The 14,037-nt window shown below is 44.9% G+C and overlaps 1 protein-coding gene across 3 annotated transcripts in view; it reads left to right on the forward strand.

Annotated features, from left to right (window-relative positions):
- Positions 1–14,037, forward strand: part of PLXNC1 (plexin C1) — a 140,508-nt gene that overhangs the window by 95,353 nt on the left and 31,118 nt on the right. For all 3 annotated transcript variants that reach the window (XM_067697555.1, XM_067697556.1, XM_067697554.1), the window contains exons 17-21: positions 215–318; positions 3,980–4,018; positions 4,228–4,352; positions 5,357–5,555; positions 10,152–10,298. In XM_067697555.1, coding sequence (XP_067553656.1) covers positions 215–318; positions 3,980–4,018; positions 4,228–4,352; positions 5,357–5,555; positions 10,152–10,298 — 614 coding nt within the window. The remainder of the gene's footprint in view (positions 1–214; positions 319–3,979; positions 4,019–4,227; positions 4,353–5,356; positions 5,556–10,151; positions 10,299–14,037) is intronic.

Raw genomic sequence — 14,037 nt, forward strand, 5'->3', positions numbered from 1 at the left:
AATGAGAGCTGTTTGTATAGAAGACAACTGAACAGCAGGGTCTAGGCCCGGCTTTGTGTTTTATTTCAGCTCTTCTCTGCAGCCAACCAAGTAATTATCTACTGTTTCTTCTTTAATGAAAACCAAGGTCATACTCCGTGTTAGACAAAACAGCAGAAGATCTTATCCATCGTTTTCTGAGTTAAAATATTGCTCTTGGGATTCTGTTTTGCAGGCTTTGCTGAGCTGCAGATGGATAAATTGGATGTGGTTGATAGTTTTGGAACTGTTCCCTTCCTTGACTACAAACATTTTGCTCTGAGAACTTTCTTCCCTGAGGTAAAAGAGCATCGATCATATTCCTAAGGTTGAGTCTTGAATAATAATGAAGGTGCTTGTTGCTACTGTCAAAAACAGTGTTTCCTTCCAAGGCAGCGGTAGATAATGTGCTTGGTACAGAATAATGGCTTAAACCTCAGCAGAGCAGGGAGGAGGATAACTATTAATTGGATTGATTAGGGTATAAAGCAGTGATGGGTCACTGGCAATTACTCGTTGTCCAGTAACAAAAACCTAGGAGGGACACAAGTTCAAAGTGATGATTTTTTTGCTTTATTTTACTACCAGTTTAGAACTGAATTTGTAGCTGGGAAGTGAGCTAGTTTATTTAAAAATCAATAAATCGTGGGCTGGCCAGTTTGTTGTGTTTATCTGCATGACTTACATTGCAGCTACTAGATTATTCACTATTACTTCTCAATTGGAAATGAAAAGTACTGTTGGCCAAGAGGGAGAAAAGTAGACACGTGTAGAATCTGAGTTAATAGCAGCCATTTTTAGCAATGTAGAGTTTTTATGGTTCTCTCCAGCAGTTATTCTTCAGCTGATCAGTTTGTGTCATCCTCATTTAGTGGAAATAGCTGCATGAAATGATTAATTAATTTGTTCTAGGATCCGAGGAGTAGTCTGCTTAACCCTTTGGGTTTTCGGTCTCACGTTCTAACACCTCCATTTTCTCACCCACTCGCATAGCCTTCCTCATTTACCTTCCCAAGTCTTTGGCGAGGTACACTCATCCTCCTACCATCACCTCCAAGTCCCGGTACCCCAGTTCCTCCATATTGCCCTTTTTTTTTTTTTTGTCCAGAACGGGTGACCACAGCAAGGCCCAACCTCTGGAACACATCAACACCAATTACATATTACATTTAAATCTAGACTTCTAAGCAAAGCCAGAAAATCTCTCCAGGCCAAAAGAGAGCTTGTATCACCTTACCATCAGCTTCTCAGCTACATTTGGCCAGAAGCCTAGAGTTCAGAAACCCAGACACAGGCAGTAAGCAATTTCCAGTTTCTCTATAATTCTAGAAGCAGACACCATGATATGTGATGCTGTGTCTGGAGGGTGGGATACCTCCATAAAACACCCACCATATTTTCTTTTTTTTGTCCAAGCCTTAGTGTTGTAAATCAAGAAGGCTAGAAATAAGACTTTAGCTTTTAGTACTTGTATTTTTTTTTAAGTTATCCTCCAATAATAGCAGGCACCACGACTTGCCATTTGCCACCTCCTTCATTTCTATGGCAGAATACTGCCTAGGGAGGGGAGTTTAATTCCCTGAATCATGATGACTGTGCAGGGCCTCAGCAAAGGTTGCACCAAGAGTCCTATTTCCCAGCTATCTGAGATCCCCATTAAGAATTTAATAGCAATAAAAGGAGAGATTTCTACCATCTACAGGAGTACTCTGTGGGCTTTTACAGTTAATGATTGCCCTTGAGTGCTGAAGAGAGTAATCTGTGGCCTGAAAGAAAAAGTTTTCCTATCTTCTAAATTCGGTCATCAAGAGCAAGATAGAGTGATGAATGCAAAGGAATGCTGTTGCGAGTGTTTAAAAAAAAAAAAAAAATTCCTAGGAACAATGCTGTGTTATCTCAGAAGAGAGAGGTGCAAGAAGGCAAACTGATTTAACTCAGGGTTATGTAGAATCTTGAAAGACAACTGGGAAAACTATAGAAACTGATGTCAGAAGAAGACACAGGAAAAACAAGCATACATTTTTCAGAACCCTATTGAGAAGACCTAAGTTAAAACTGAATTTGTCACAGTTAAGAAAAGATCTAGAGAACAAGGGAAGATACTCCATTAGAACAACACCAGTTGAAATGCATTCTAGGCTGAAGGTAGGTCCTGCTGTTGAGCGGCCCTTTACTGATAGATCAGGAGCCACATCCTCTAGGCCTGGAGGTTGGGTGGCGGAGGGAGACCTTGGGTGATCAACACCTACTCGGTTAACAATAGGCAAAGCCCAGAGGAGATGGTAGCTTCTCAGAGACCAAGGCATTACCGGTAGTTCTTTGCCCTGCTAGTTGGTTTTTGGCTTTTAAAGCCTTGCTTTTCATTATATTGGCATCTTTGTTGTGCTGAAAATAGAAGAAATAAGGGTAAGCAGAGCACCTAACCACCTAGAGGAGAAGAATTTGAATGAAAGGAGGAAGGAACATTGAAACCCAGGGAGCCAGAGCGGTATTTCTCTATTTAAGGTCAAGAATCAGTCTGGGTTTTTTTTAAGTTTTTTCTTTAATTAATTAATTTTTGGCTGCGTTGCATCTTCGTTGCAGGGCACGTGCTTCTCATTGCGGTGGCTTCTCTTGTTGTGGAGCACGGGCTCTAGGCGCACGGGCTTCCGTAGTTGTGGCTCATGGGCTCTAGAGCGCAGGCTTAGTAGTCGTGGCGCACAGGCTTAGTTGCTCTGCGGCATGTGGGATCTTCCCGGACCAGGGCTCGAACCCGTGTCCCCTGCATTGGCAGGCGGATTCTTAACCACTGTGCCACCAGGGAAGTCCTCAATCTGTTTAAATTGCCTATTGGCATAAGGTTGGTTCAGCAGAAAAATATGAGGAACTAGAAACTGCAAACCCAGGGTCTGATTTTTCTGCTTATTACCAGGGGAGAGTATGAGGTAATAGTTTGAGGTCTTCTACTTGGGCTAACAAATTTGAAACTATAAGGCAAAAATTCTCTGCAGAAGAAATTTACTTAAATAAGATATAAAAGTAGCCCAAAGTTTCAAGTATTACCAAAAAATTTTTAAATAAATGAATGTTTGAATTTATATTTTCATCCTGTTGACTCATTTAAAGTGTTAGCATGCTTTTTAAAATTTAGTCGTTTAATTCCAATATGATTTATGATATTGTACATTAAAGGAAACCCCAAAGTTTATATTCAAGAGCTACAGAGCATAACACTTTAAAATATTTTTACAAACCAGCAGGGCAACAGCATTGTGGTCTAGTTTGCTGTAAATTAGTGATTAAAAAAAGAAAGCAAAAACCGATAATGATAGCTGACATGAAGAACTTACTGTGTATTCATTCATTTTATTTTCACACCTAACCCGTGAGGTGAGAATCATTATTGTTCCCATTTTTCAGATGAGGAAAGTCAGGCACAGAGAGGTTAAATGACTTGTCCAAAGTCATGTGACCAGTAGGTGATTAAAACCAGGATTGGAACCCAAGTTGTTTGACTCCAGGTTCTAGCTTTTACCCACCCCCCTCCACCCCTTCTTGAATGACAATGTGTATCCAGACAGTAAATGCTTCTAAGCTAAGACTTGTATAAACTTACCAACACAACTCAGTATTTATCCTTAGAAGGTAAATTGCTTGAGGAGTGGTCTGTACATTTGCATAATCTTTCACCACCACTTCTTTAACTTTTGAGTCAGTTCTTTTAAAGTGTGAGATGCCTTCACCTACCAAAACCAGAACTGATGCAATGATAAATATTCTTAGAGGCTTTCAGAAGTCACTGGTGTTTCTTGAGAGCTGAACAATTATTTATTATGTAGAAGATATGCTGTGAACATAAGCCCAGGGGCTCTTCAGATTAGCAAATAGTGTCTCATTAAAATGGACTCGGGTATTGTGACAAAAATACACTCTTCATTTCCTTTGGTTGTTATGAATAATAAAAGTGTCTCCTTCCTCTCAGTCAGGTGGCTTCACACACATCTTCACTGAAGATATGCATGTAAGTCTATAAGTTTTCATTTTTCGCTCATGACTGCCTGACTTTCATAGTGTTATCATCATCTCCATTATTACTTTGAATTGTTATTGTGGGTATTTTGGGATCACGAATTTGATATTAAATAACTCATTGTCTTGGAAAACCCATTGTGGATCTACTTTCTAACTTTAAGTTTATATATTATCTATATTATGTTGTATTTTTTTCAGAACAGAGATGCCAACAACAAGAATGAAAGTCTCACAGCTTTGGATGCCCTAATTTGTAATAAAAGTTTCCTTGTTACTGTCATCCACACTCTTGAAAAGCAGAAGAACTTTTCAGTGAAGGACAGGTATCAGCCCATTTGTTTATACTTTGAAAGCCATTAAGTAGAAAGAATAAAACCTGAGCCTCTCATTTTGTTTTGGAACTACAACCTGAGCTTGGTATCTGAGGACATGCATCTCTCCAGAGGCTGGTTGATTTGGGTCACCATGCAGTCCTGATGTTTCTTTCCATTTCAGATCACAACGCTCTAACACAAATTCTATTTTGAAGAGACACACACATGTGACACCCCCCCTCAAAAAGCACCCTAAAAAAACCCAATACCAAGAAAACACATGAGTCCTGAGTCAAAAAGCAGAAGTGTGCTGTTTTCTATTTTTAAAAACACCCTGAAAATTCAGGGAAGACATTCACTTCTTGTTACCGCTCTAGTTTAAAGTCAACTAGAAAATGCTGAAAACCATATAAAATGACCGGAAGTTAACATTGCTGTGTGGTTTTTATGGATCGAGGACAAAGGTAGTTGAAACTTAGATGTTAAAAAAAAGCACCCACAGGGCAGCACCCCGTTAGCATCCCATTGCCTGACCCCTCAAGTTTCCTTGGAAACTGCTATCGGCACCAGGCAAGCCACAGCTGATGATTAACCTGCTTAATCAAGACTCTGGTTTTTTTCAATATGCTTTTTTTCCATCATCTGTATATCTTCTTTTTTTTTCTCTTTCAGTTTTATTGAGATATAATTGATATACAGCACCGTATAGGTTTAAGGTGTACAGCATGATAACCACAAACATCTCTTTTTCTGAGTTTGAGGTTTGTTTTGTTTTTTTTCAGATCGCACATATAAGTGAGATCATACAGTATTTGTCTTTCTCTATTTCATTTCGCATGATGCCCTCAAGGTCCATCCATGTTGCTGCCAACGGCAGGATTTCCTTCTTTTTAGGGCTGAATAGTATTCCATTGTATATATGTACCACATCTTCTGATCCATCCGTCTGTTGATGGACACTTAGGTTGCTTCCGTGTCTTGGCTGTTGTAACCAAGGCTCTATTTTTAAATAGGTGTCTGTTTGCTTCCTTCTTAACCATTGCACTGCAAACTAAGCTGGTCTACCTAACCAGCATCCTCGAGGTGCTGACCAGGGACTTGATGGAGCAGTGCAGTAACATGCAGCCTAAACTCATGCTGAGACGCACAGAGTCCGTGGTGGAAAAGCTCCTCACAAACTGGATGTCCGTCTGCCTTTCTGGTTTTCTGCGGGTAAGTGTCGCATCCCTTGGTGGCGTCAGAGCTGACTGTATAGGCAGCTGTTTTTAGCAGATGCTGATGTCTTTGCCAGGATAAATCCTGAGCACTCTGTGGTGTCAGCATTTAACCACTTTTAGTCTTGGTCCTTACTAGGAGCACATGGAGGGGAAAATAAAATTTGTTTTTGCTGTAACTGGCCTAGGCAAGTACAATTCATTTAGAATTTCCTCGAGTAAGACTTTTTAAAAATTTTATTGTAGTGAGGACAATTAACGTGAGACCTACCCTCTTAACAGATTTTTCAGTGTACAAAACAGCGTCATCTATTGGCACAATGTCGTATGATAGATTTCTAGAACTTACCTTACATAACTGAAACTTTATACCCCTTGACTTTTGCATCCACCTTCACGTGGTTAATGAACGTGTGCTGAGTGGAGGGCATATTTCAAATGCTGATGGAAACACACTGTTTTCAGGGCCTCTGAAGCATCTTGGAAATAGCCATTTACCTACCGCTACGCTCTCTGTAAGCTAATTACATTCAATTCCAACCAGTTATCCCATATGAAAGCAAGTCTCCAAAAAGCCGCCCGCCCCTTGAGTTCACTTTGTTACAGTTAAGTGAACATGGTTATAATCTAATTGAATCTTAAAATCTTTTCAAATGTGAACTTGGCACAGATTCCATTGGTTAAGAGGATAGGCCCTGGAGCCCGCTGCCCGGTTTGAATCTAGACTCCACCCGCTTACCAGAGGCCCCAAGCAGGTTTCTTGACCTGCCTGAGCCTTGGGTTTATAACCTGTACAACTGGAGGAAGAATATTTTAGGGCTGTTCTGAAGCACTGATGAGAAAATGTATCCAATTGCTTGGCACTGAGTAAGCACTCCATAAACGATGCCCATTATTATTATGAAATATTAGTAGGAAAGGAAGTGTGTTCTGTTGAACCCAGGCTTCATTCAGCCCTCCGAGGCCCCTGGTGCCGGACGCTCTTACCCTTCTTCAATTTCACCAGCCATCCAGATTCCAGCAAAACTACATAATTGTGTGTTTGTAGCTAGTTCTGAAATCTAATTAAAGTTTGAATAAGATACACTGCTGTGCCACAGGTTTTAACAGTGCTACTTAAGTTTAGATCCAAAAAGCAGTGCCTTAAATAGACTGTGCTTAGTTTAATGTTTAATGTAATCTTACAAGTAGATGCACAACCTTTTTTTTTTTTTAACCAACCCTTTTCTCTCCCAAGGCAATGCCTATTTATTAAGATTAATGAAATCTGCCTTCTTTGCTGTTTACTTGGTATAAATCATCACACACTTTGGGGAGATGTGGAGCGCTTATTTCTGGGGTGAATATTTTTGGCTTCCTCCATCCTAGCTTCAGCCGCAGCTGCTCTGAAACAGAGGCAGCAGGACCCTCACCCAGTTCCTGGGTCTCAGTCTCAAAAGGCAGCTCCTGCCTCACCACCTACCGTGCCACTGAGTCAGAAGCTCAGGGTGGGGCGCAGCAGTCAACGTTTCCAAATTCCTGCAGGTGGTTGCACCACCCAGCCTTTGAGAACCTGGGGGCAGTAGGAGGAGCGCTGGCCTAGGAGTCTTGGTTAGAAGCAGCAGGTTCGGGCTGTAAGTTCATCTCGGCCCCAGCTTGCTGCGTGGCTCCAGGTACGGCCCTTTCCATCTGGGCATCCGTTTTCTACCCACCAAATGAGGCGCGTGGCCATTGGTTTTAACTCCCTTTCCAGTTCTTTCTCTGGGACCTTGTGATTCTTATTCTGAGCCCTCGAAGCCTAGTCAGAGCCTTGCCCTTGCTGCTCTTGGGCGTTAAAAAGGCGAGGCGTCCCCAGAATCTGCGCTCTGAGTCCAAATGGCCCCCTTGAGCAGAGGATTCCTCGTCAAGGTTTTGCAGTGCTGACTCAGGAGTGTCTTGGGCACTTGGGGTGGTGAGGGGCCAGCGTGCTCCCTGGGAGGAAGTGGCATCCGGCCCGTCGGCGATACTTTCATTTTCAGTGGAATAATTCCCTCTGGCGTGCAGGGCCGGACCTCCCCAACCAGGTGCCCAAGGGTGTGGGACTCTGACGGCCTGGCCCTCCTGCTCTACCCATCCTCCCAAACATCGGCCTGGGTGCCACGAGCACTGTGACCTCCAGGTAACTTCCTCCTCTGTGCCTCCAAGGCCCTGTGGGTCAAGTAATAATAATAACTACCATTTATTGAATGTGCCAGCCACCATGCTAAGAGCTTTGCTTCCTTTTTCTCACTGAATCCCGTGAGGTGAGAACCTTTAGGACCGTTTTGCGTACTGGGGAATTGGGGCACACAGGATAGACAAGACTTCCTTCCATAGAGGAAGATCCCATAGCTCGTGTGACAGCACCAGGGAGCTCTTAGCCACCCGGCTTAATGCCTCCCCAGGAAGGCAGCTCACTTCTTCCAGGCTTAGGGAGGGATTTGGGGCTGGAATGAGGTCACAGGTGCAGAAGCCTACAGCTCAGCCGTGGTCAGAGAGTCTGGTCTCACGAAGGAAAGGATGGTGAAGGGGCCAAGCTTAATTCCCATCACAGGATGGGAAGGGCAGGGTTGGTTCCATACACGGGGCTCTGCCCCAGGCCGGCTCCCTGGGAAGCTGTGTGCACCCTGGTCTGATGAGACGCCCAAGCCGCCAGCAGGTATGACTAACTTAGAACTTGTGTTCAGCGGTGACAAAGAAACGTCGTGGCTCCGTCGTTTCCTAAGCTGGCCACGCATCCGGATCCCCCGGCAGGTGTTAAAACTACAGATGCCCAGGCCTCATCTCCAGAGATTCCGTGTCTAGAGTAGGGCCCAGACATCTGAATTCTTCATAAGAGTCCCAAGGGATTCTGGTGATGATTATCCAGGTTTAGAACCACGGGTGTGGGTAACGGTGCCAGATGAGATGTTACTAATCTGAGTCTAGCTGCACGCTTGCGGAGAATTCTTACCACAGAGCCATCGAGTCTGGAGCTGTCACTCCACACAGCCCAGAAGAGCCCACCGGCCCCCTAACGCCGACCTCTGCAGGTGCCTCCAGCCCCCTCCCAAGGGCACTTACCCCCATCTCTGATGTGCGCTGGAAGCAAAGAGAGAAGTGAGGTTCTAGGTTTACGGTCGGGATATTACCTAAGGGGGTGGAGGGAGAGAGACGAGAGCAGTGTGGTTGTGAACCTCTAAATAAAGGAAGTTTCTCATAAGAATTGAAATGTCATGTTCTAGTCCCAGCGCTCTCCCCACCTGGGAAATTTTTGAACATTCCAACCCTGTCCTACAGTAAGGAAGCGACTCCAGGATATGTCAGGAGGGGAGAGGAAAGTGATACAGGGCCCCAGTGGCAGGGAGGGCAGCAGAGGAGTGACAGGAAGCCCGGGACCAGGGAGGGCTGTGCTTTTGCAGTCAGTATAGAGGATGGTACGGGGCGGGTAGGGGTGGGATCCAAGAGACCTCAAAGACGTCTTAGCTTACCTCTTCAAGGGAGAACAGGTGAGAGAGCCAGTGGAACCCTCCTTTCCAAGCCAGATGCATTGGCTGTGAAGCTTGACTTTGTAAACTGGTGCTTCAAGCCCTAGTCACGTGGCTGGCTTCTCGTCATCACTGAGGCAGTTGGACTTGCTGGTTCTGGGCCTGGCTCTTCTTCCCCCTTAAATTCAGTTTAATGTCCTTTTGATTACAGAGGGTTTATTTACTTAGCAAATACTACACGATGGATCGTCAAGCCAGGGCGACATGCTTTGAGAGGCTGCATGAAAGCAGGAACACACAAGCCTCCCCCTTGGGCTCCTCAGGGTCCATTCAAGCGCGAAGTGACTACAGAGTTCAGGCGTTTCAATAACAGCAGGGGTGGCCACCCCTGGTCCAGAAAAAGGTGCAGAAGGAAGTCATCAGGATGGGCCAGATGCTTGGGAAGATCCTTAGAGTAAGGATCTGGAATCGGCTCTGGCCCAGGGGAAGGAGGTGCGGTACACTGTGGCCTGTACCAGCAAAGGTGCCCAGGTGGGACTGTGCAGGCTGGGTCTGGGAAGGAGCCGGGGCTGGCCGCCTCACGGTCAGGAGGGGAGGCTGCAGACTGCAACTGAAGGCCACCTCCTTCGTGAGAAGCTGTTGACACCCAAAACCTTCCTCCTAGGTAAATGTATAAAATGTTTTTATGTTTATTCTGGTTACCAAGGCTAATCGTTCTGCATTTTTTTACATGCCATTTATTTTTAGCGCGCTGAAAAAAAAAAGGGGCAGTTAAATAGGAATGTAAAGAAAGGTTAAATCTCTACCAACTGTTCTTAAGCCAACTGATGAGCACTGGGCTACCACAGAGAAGCTTAAGCATAAAAGAATGATCACCTCTGTAAATGCCATGAGAGTGTGCATGTGCGTGTGCGAACACGCGTGTGTGTTGGGGGAGAAGAGGCAGTTTCCTGAGTTTTGCTCCTAGTCCTAAGTGGAGCAAAGTGTATTTTCTTGGGAGGTGCATGTTGACTGTTAGAAAACACTGCCGCCTGTCTCCTATCGTAGGGCCATAAACTGAAACTTTGATCCTCTGGAAAGTACAGTGGATTCTGCCGAAAGCTAACTGTCACTTTTGCGTCTTTTCCAAGGAGACTGTTGGAGAACCGTTCTATTTGCTGGTGACGACTCTGAACCAGAAGATAAACAAGGGCCCCGTCGATGTAATCACTTGCAAAGCCCTGTACACGCTTAATGAGGACTGGCTGCTGTGGCAGGTTCCGGAATTCAGCACTGTGGTGAGTTTACGATGAAGCTGGTGGGGTAGAGAGTGAGTTGGGAAGCGTCGCTTGAAATGATCATTCCTACCACAGGAGGCCTCATACGTTCAGTTTATTAAAACCGTAGTTGATAAAATATTAACACGTGTTCACATAATAGATTTTAATTACTCGGATTGGGGGAAAAGTATTGTCATGATGCCTGGGGTACTCCTCCATTTCCAAAGATTTTAATATCAGGATGGCTTATAGCTTTCAGCATCGGCAAAGGAACTGCAAAGCACTCCCTACTCAGCGCTTATAATTGCAATCAGAATTTCTCAAACGGCTCTGCTCTGGAAGACAATGTGTGAAGATATATTTCAACCAAATTGAGGCCGTCTTATTTTAGAACGATAACACAAGACAAATTCCACTGTGTTCCCCCTGCAACATGACGCCCTTACTTTATTTTCATGGATTAGTTACAAATGTTTGGTGTCATGCACTTATCGTTCTGTGATCTCACAGATATTTTTAGAGGAATGCTGTAAATCACGACAGGAAGATGATTGCTTGGCTGCTGGAGGGTTTCACCCATTTAAGATCTTCCTTTTCACCCGTCCCCACTCCACCCGCCCACTCTCTTCCTTTCCTAAAGGAAAAGAGACCAATTTTTTGCACATTCAGGAATTTGAGAGAGAGAGAGCCAAGCATGGCAAGTATCTCCAAAATTACTTAGGATTTTTTTGTGCTTTTCTGTTAACAGAGACTTGGAAAAGGGATTGCTGTATTTTGGTTTGATCTTTAGCTTTTGCAGAGATTCCGGGCTGCTTCACAATCTCATTAGTGGGGAAGGAGGAAAAAATTACGGTGGGGTTTTTGTGTTGCTCAGTAAAGGGGCCGAGGCTCCTGCGGCTTTGCTCTGGATGGCAAGCACTGCGGTGTCATCCTGGAAGAATTCATCCCCTAATTGGAGAAGGCACTATGGTGCTGTAGGCTATGTTATGGTTGTGTCCTCTGGTGGGAGAAGAGTCCCTACATCAGCTCTTTCGAGTCCTCGGTCACCGCTGGATGGAGCTGACCCTCCACTGAACATGGCACACGCTTGGCCGCCATCCACAAGGTGGGAGGCGGAGCAGAAGGTCACCAGGTCTGACTCCTGTCTGTTACTCCCATCTGTGTCTGAGGGGGGGTGGAGTGCGGTGGTTCTCCGATGTTAGCATGCATCAGAGTCCCCGAGAGAGCTTATTAAATGCCAGTTGGGAGGCAGCACCCCAGGGTTTCTAATTGCGTGGGTCTGGGGTGTGGCCCAAGAATTTGCATTTCTGAAGAGCTTTCTGCAGCTGCCGCTGGTCCAGGGCCACACAGGGAGAACTACTGATATAGTTGTTACTGAGTGTGGACTCTGGAGCCAGGCAGGTTTGAATCAAGCCTCTGGGCAACTTTGGAAACCTCTCTGTGCTTCCGTCTCTTCACTTGTAAAATGGGGATGATGATCATGGTACCTGCCTATCTCATGGATGTTGTGAGAATTAAGAGTTGATATTCTGTAAAGTACTTAGACCATTGCCGGGCACATGGGTGTAAAGAGTTATTAAATTTAATTCAAATCTCCTCGGGCGCTTGTTAGAAATGCAGATCCAGATAGACCCATGCCTGGGCCTTCCGTCTGGACTGACTACATCAGAATCTCTGGGGGTGGAGCCCAGGCACGGAAAGATGTTTTAAATGCTCCAGGTAATTCTAATGTGCATCCTGCAGGAGGAACCCCACTGGTACCCTGGAGGACAAATGATGAACTTGCATCAGGGCCTATTGACTCTCCTTTTACTGATTCAGGGTCTTGTCTTCAAACCCAGGGCCTTGGTCCTAATGCAGGTGTTCATGCTTTTACTTTGAGACATTTTAGGAGCCCCACAGGTTCCCAAAGAGAAATATTTGCAAGTGAATATAGGTCAGGGGAATCCAGCAGTGTTTCACTTTCATGAAAACACGAACCCGCACAGGAAGGAGAGGAGAGCAGAAGACGGAACTGGGAGTGGGGAGGACTCAAATGCCTGGAGCAACTTTTGAGGTTTGAGTCCTTTCTAATGCTTTACGTCGGAACACTTTTCCCCCTTTCATTTTGGAACGTTATTTATTTCACAGTCAATTAAGACCATGTGTTTCTGATGTGTTAACACTCAACTCATCATCAGAATGTTTCTTGATGCTGAAGACATTTGTGTCGACTTGGATTCTTTTTTTCCTTTGTAGCCCCTGGGGAAAAGGTTGACGGAAAATTATGTTTTAAGAAATCCACATAAATCTTCCTTTCCGAACACGGATTTGCCGGTAGATAGCGTTGAGACTGGGAGAGGGGTGGGCCACTTGTTTCTAGAGCCCTTGACTTTGAAATTGAGTTTTAATGCCTTTCCTTGGACCCGCCCCAAACCTCTTTCATGGTGGATGGTTATACTGGAAGCTCCAGAGCAGCTTGATCCGGTCTGTGCTTGTGTGACAAAATGTTAGCAGAAGGTCGATATAAAAAATTTAAGGTTTTTCATTTCCTTTCAGGCAAGTCCCCTCAGCCTTAACCATCATCTTTTAAATTTTCTTCCTTCCTCTCTTTCCCACCTCCCCCTGCCCTTTCTCACTTTACCCGCCTTCCCCACGCATGTACACCCAGTGATCTGAAGTCTTGACTTTCTAAATTTGCTGAGATGGTTTATGTATTTGAAAACCAAGGTGTGGTGAACGAATTCGATTGTGTGTGTGTGTGTGTGTGTGTGTGTGTGTGTGTGTGTGTAAATATTTTCAAGGAAAAAAAAGGCAGGGAAAAAAAATCAAGAGCAGCCACCCAAACAACTTGAAATGACAGAGCCTGGTACCGTGGCTGGGACACATTTAAAAAGAGGCCCCCAAACTCCTGTTTGGCCAAATGGTGAAAACCACAGCGCCTCATCTAACAGCCTCAAAGTCAGGTTTCACTCCTCTAAAATTAGGATGTGTTCTCCCTGAGGTGTAGGGTGTTTTCTAGAACATAAAGGCAACATGCCAGTTGCTTATACATGAAATCATTATACTAACACATGGGCTCCAAGAAGTAATTCTTTGTTTGCTGTGCCCTGGGAGGAAAATTCCTCTGCCATTTCTTAAATGTAAGCAAAGTCCCATAAAGTCACTTCCTCTAGGGCCAGAAGAAACCATCCTCCGCCAGCAAGGCACTGCAGGCTGGTGTTCAGTGAGGCAAACTGCCATTACATTCTCCTGCTCCGGGCTAGGAGCATCAGGAGAGGGTTTGTACACACACACACACACACACACACACGCACACACGCACGCGCGCGCGCGCGCGCGCACACACACGACTCCTCTAACATCCAGGGATTCCGAGTTGACAGCTAGAAGAGAGATAAGCCCTATTGCTCTAAGGTTTTTCCTCCTTTGCAAACTTTCAGGCACGTTCGATTTTGTGGCTGAAGGATCTCGGGCTCTCCCTTAGGGTGGGCTGTGTCTAGAGAGTCGTTCTGGAGCGGATCGCCTGAAACTTCGGAGAATCGAGTGAAGGTTGAGGATTTCAGTTCCGGGAAAGTGTACCACATGGGAGAAAGGACATTTGCTTCACTTTCAGGAGGCGACGAGAAAACCCAATAACTCATGGCAAGTGTGCTGAATTAGCAAGAGAAGGTTGACTTATAATCAAAGTTAAGCGAGAAATGGTTTTTTGAACTCTTAAACCCAGGAAATGAGCCTGCCAATCGGCTGTATCAGAGATAGCATCTTGGCGCCCTGG

The sequence above is a fragment of the Pseudorca crassidens genome, chromosome 11 (genome assembly GCF_039906515.1).
Source record: "Pseudorca crassidens isolate mPseCra1 chromosome 11, mPseCra1.hap1, whole genome shotgun sequence".
Lineage (NCBI taxonomy): Eukaryota > Metazoa > Chordata > Mammalia > Artiodactyla > Delphinidae > Pseudorca > Pseudorca crassidens.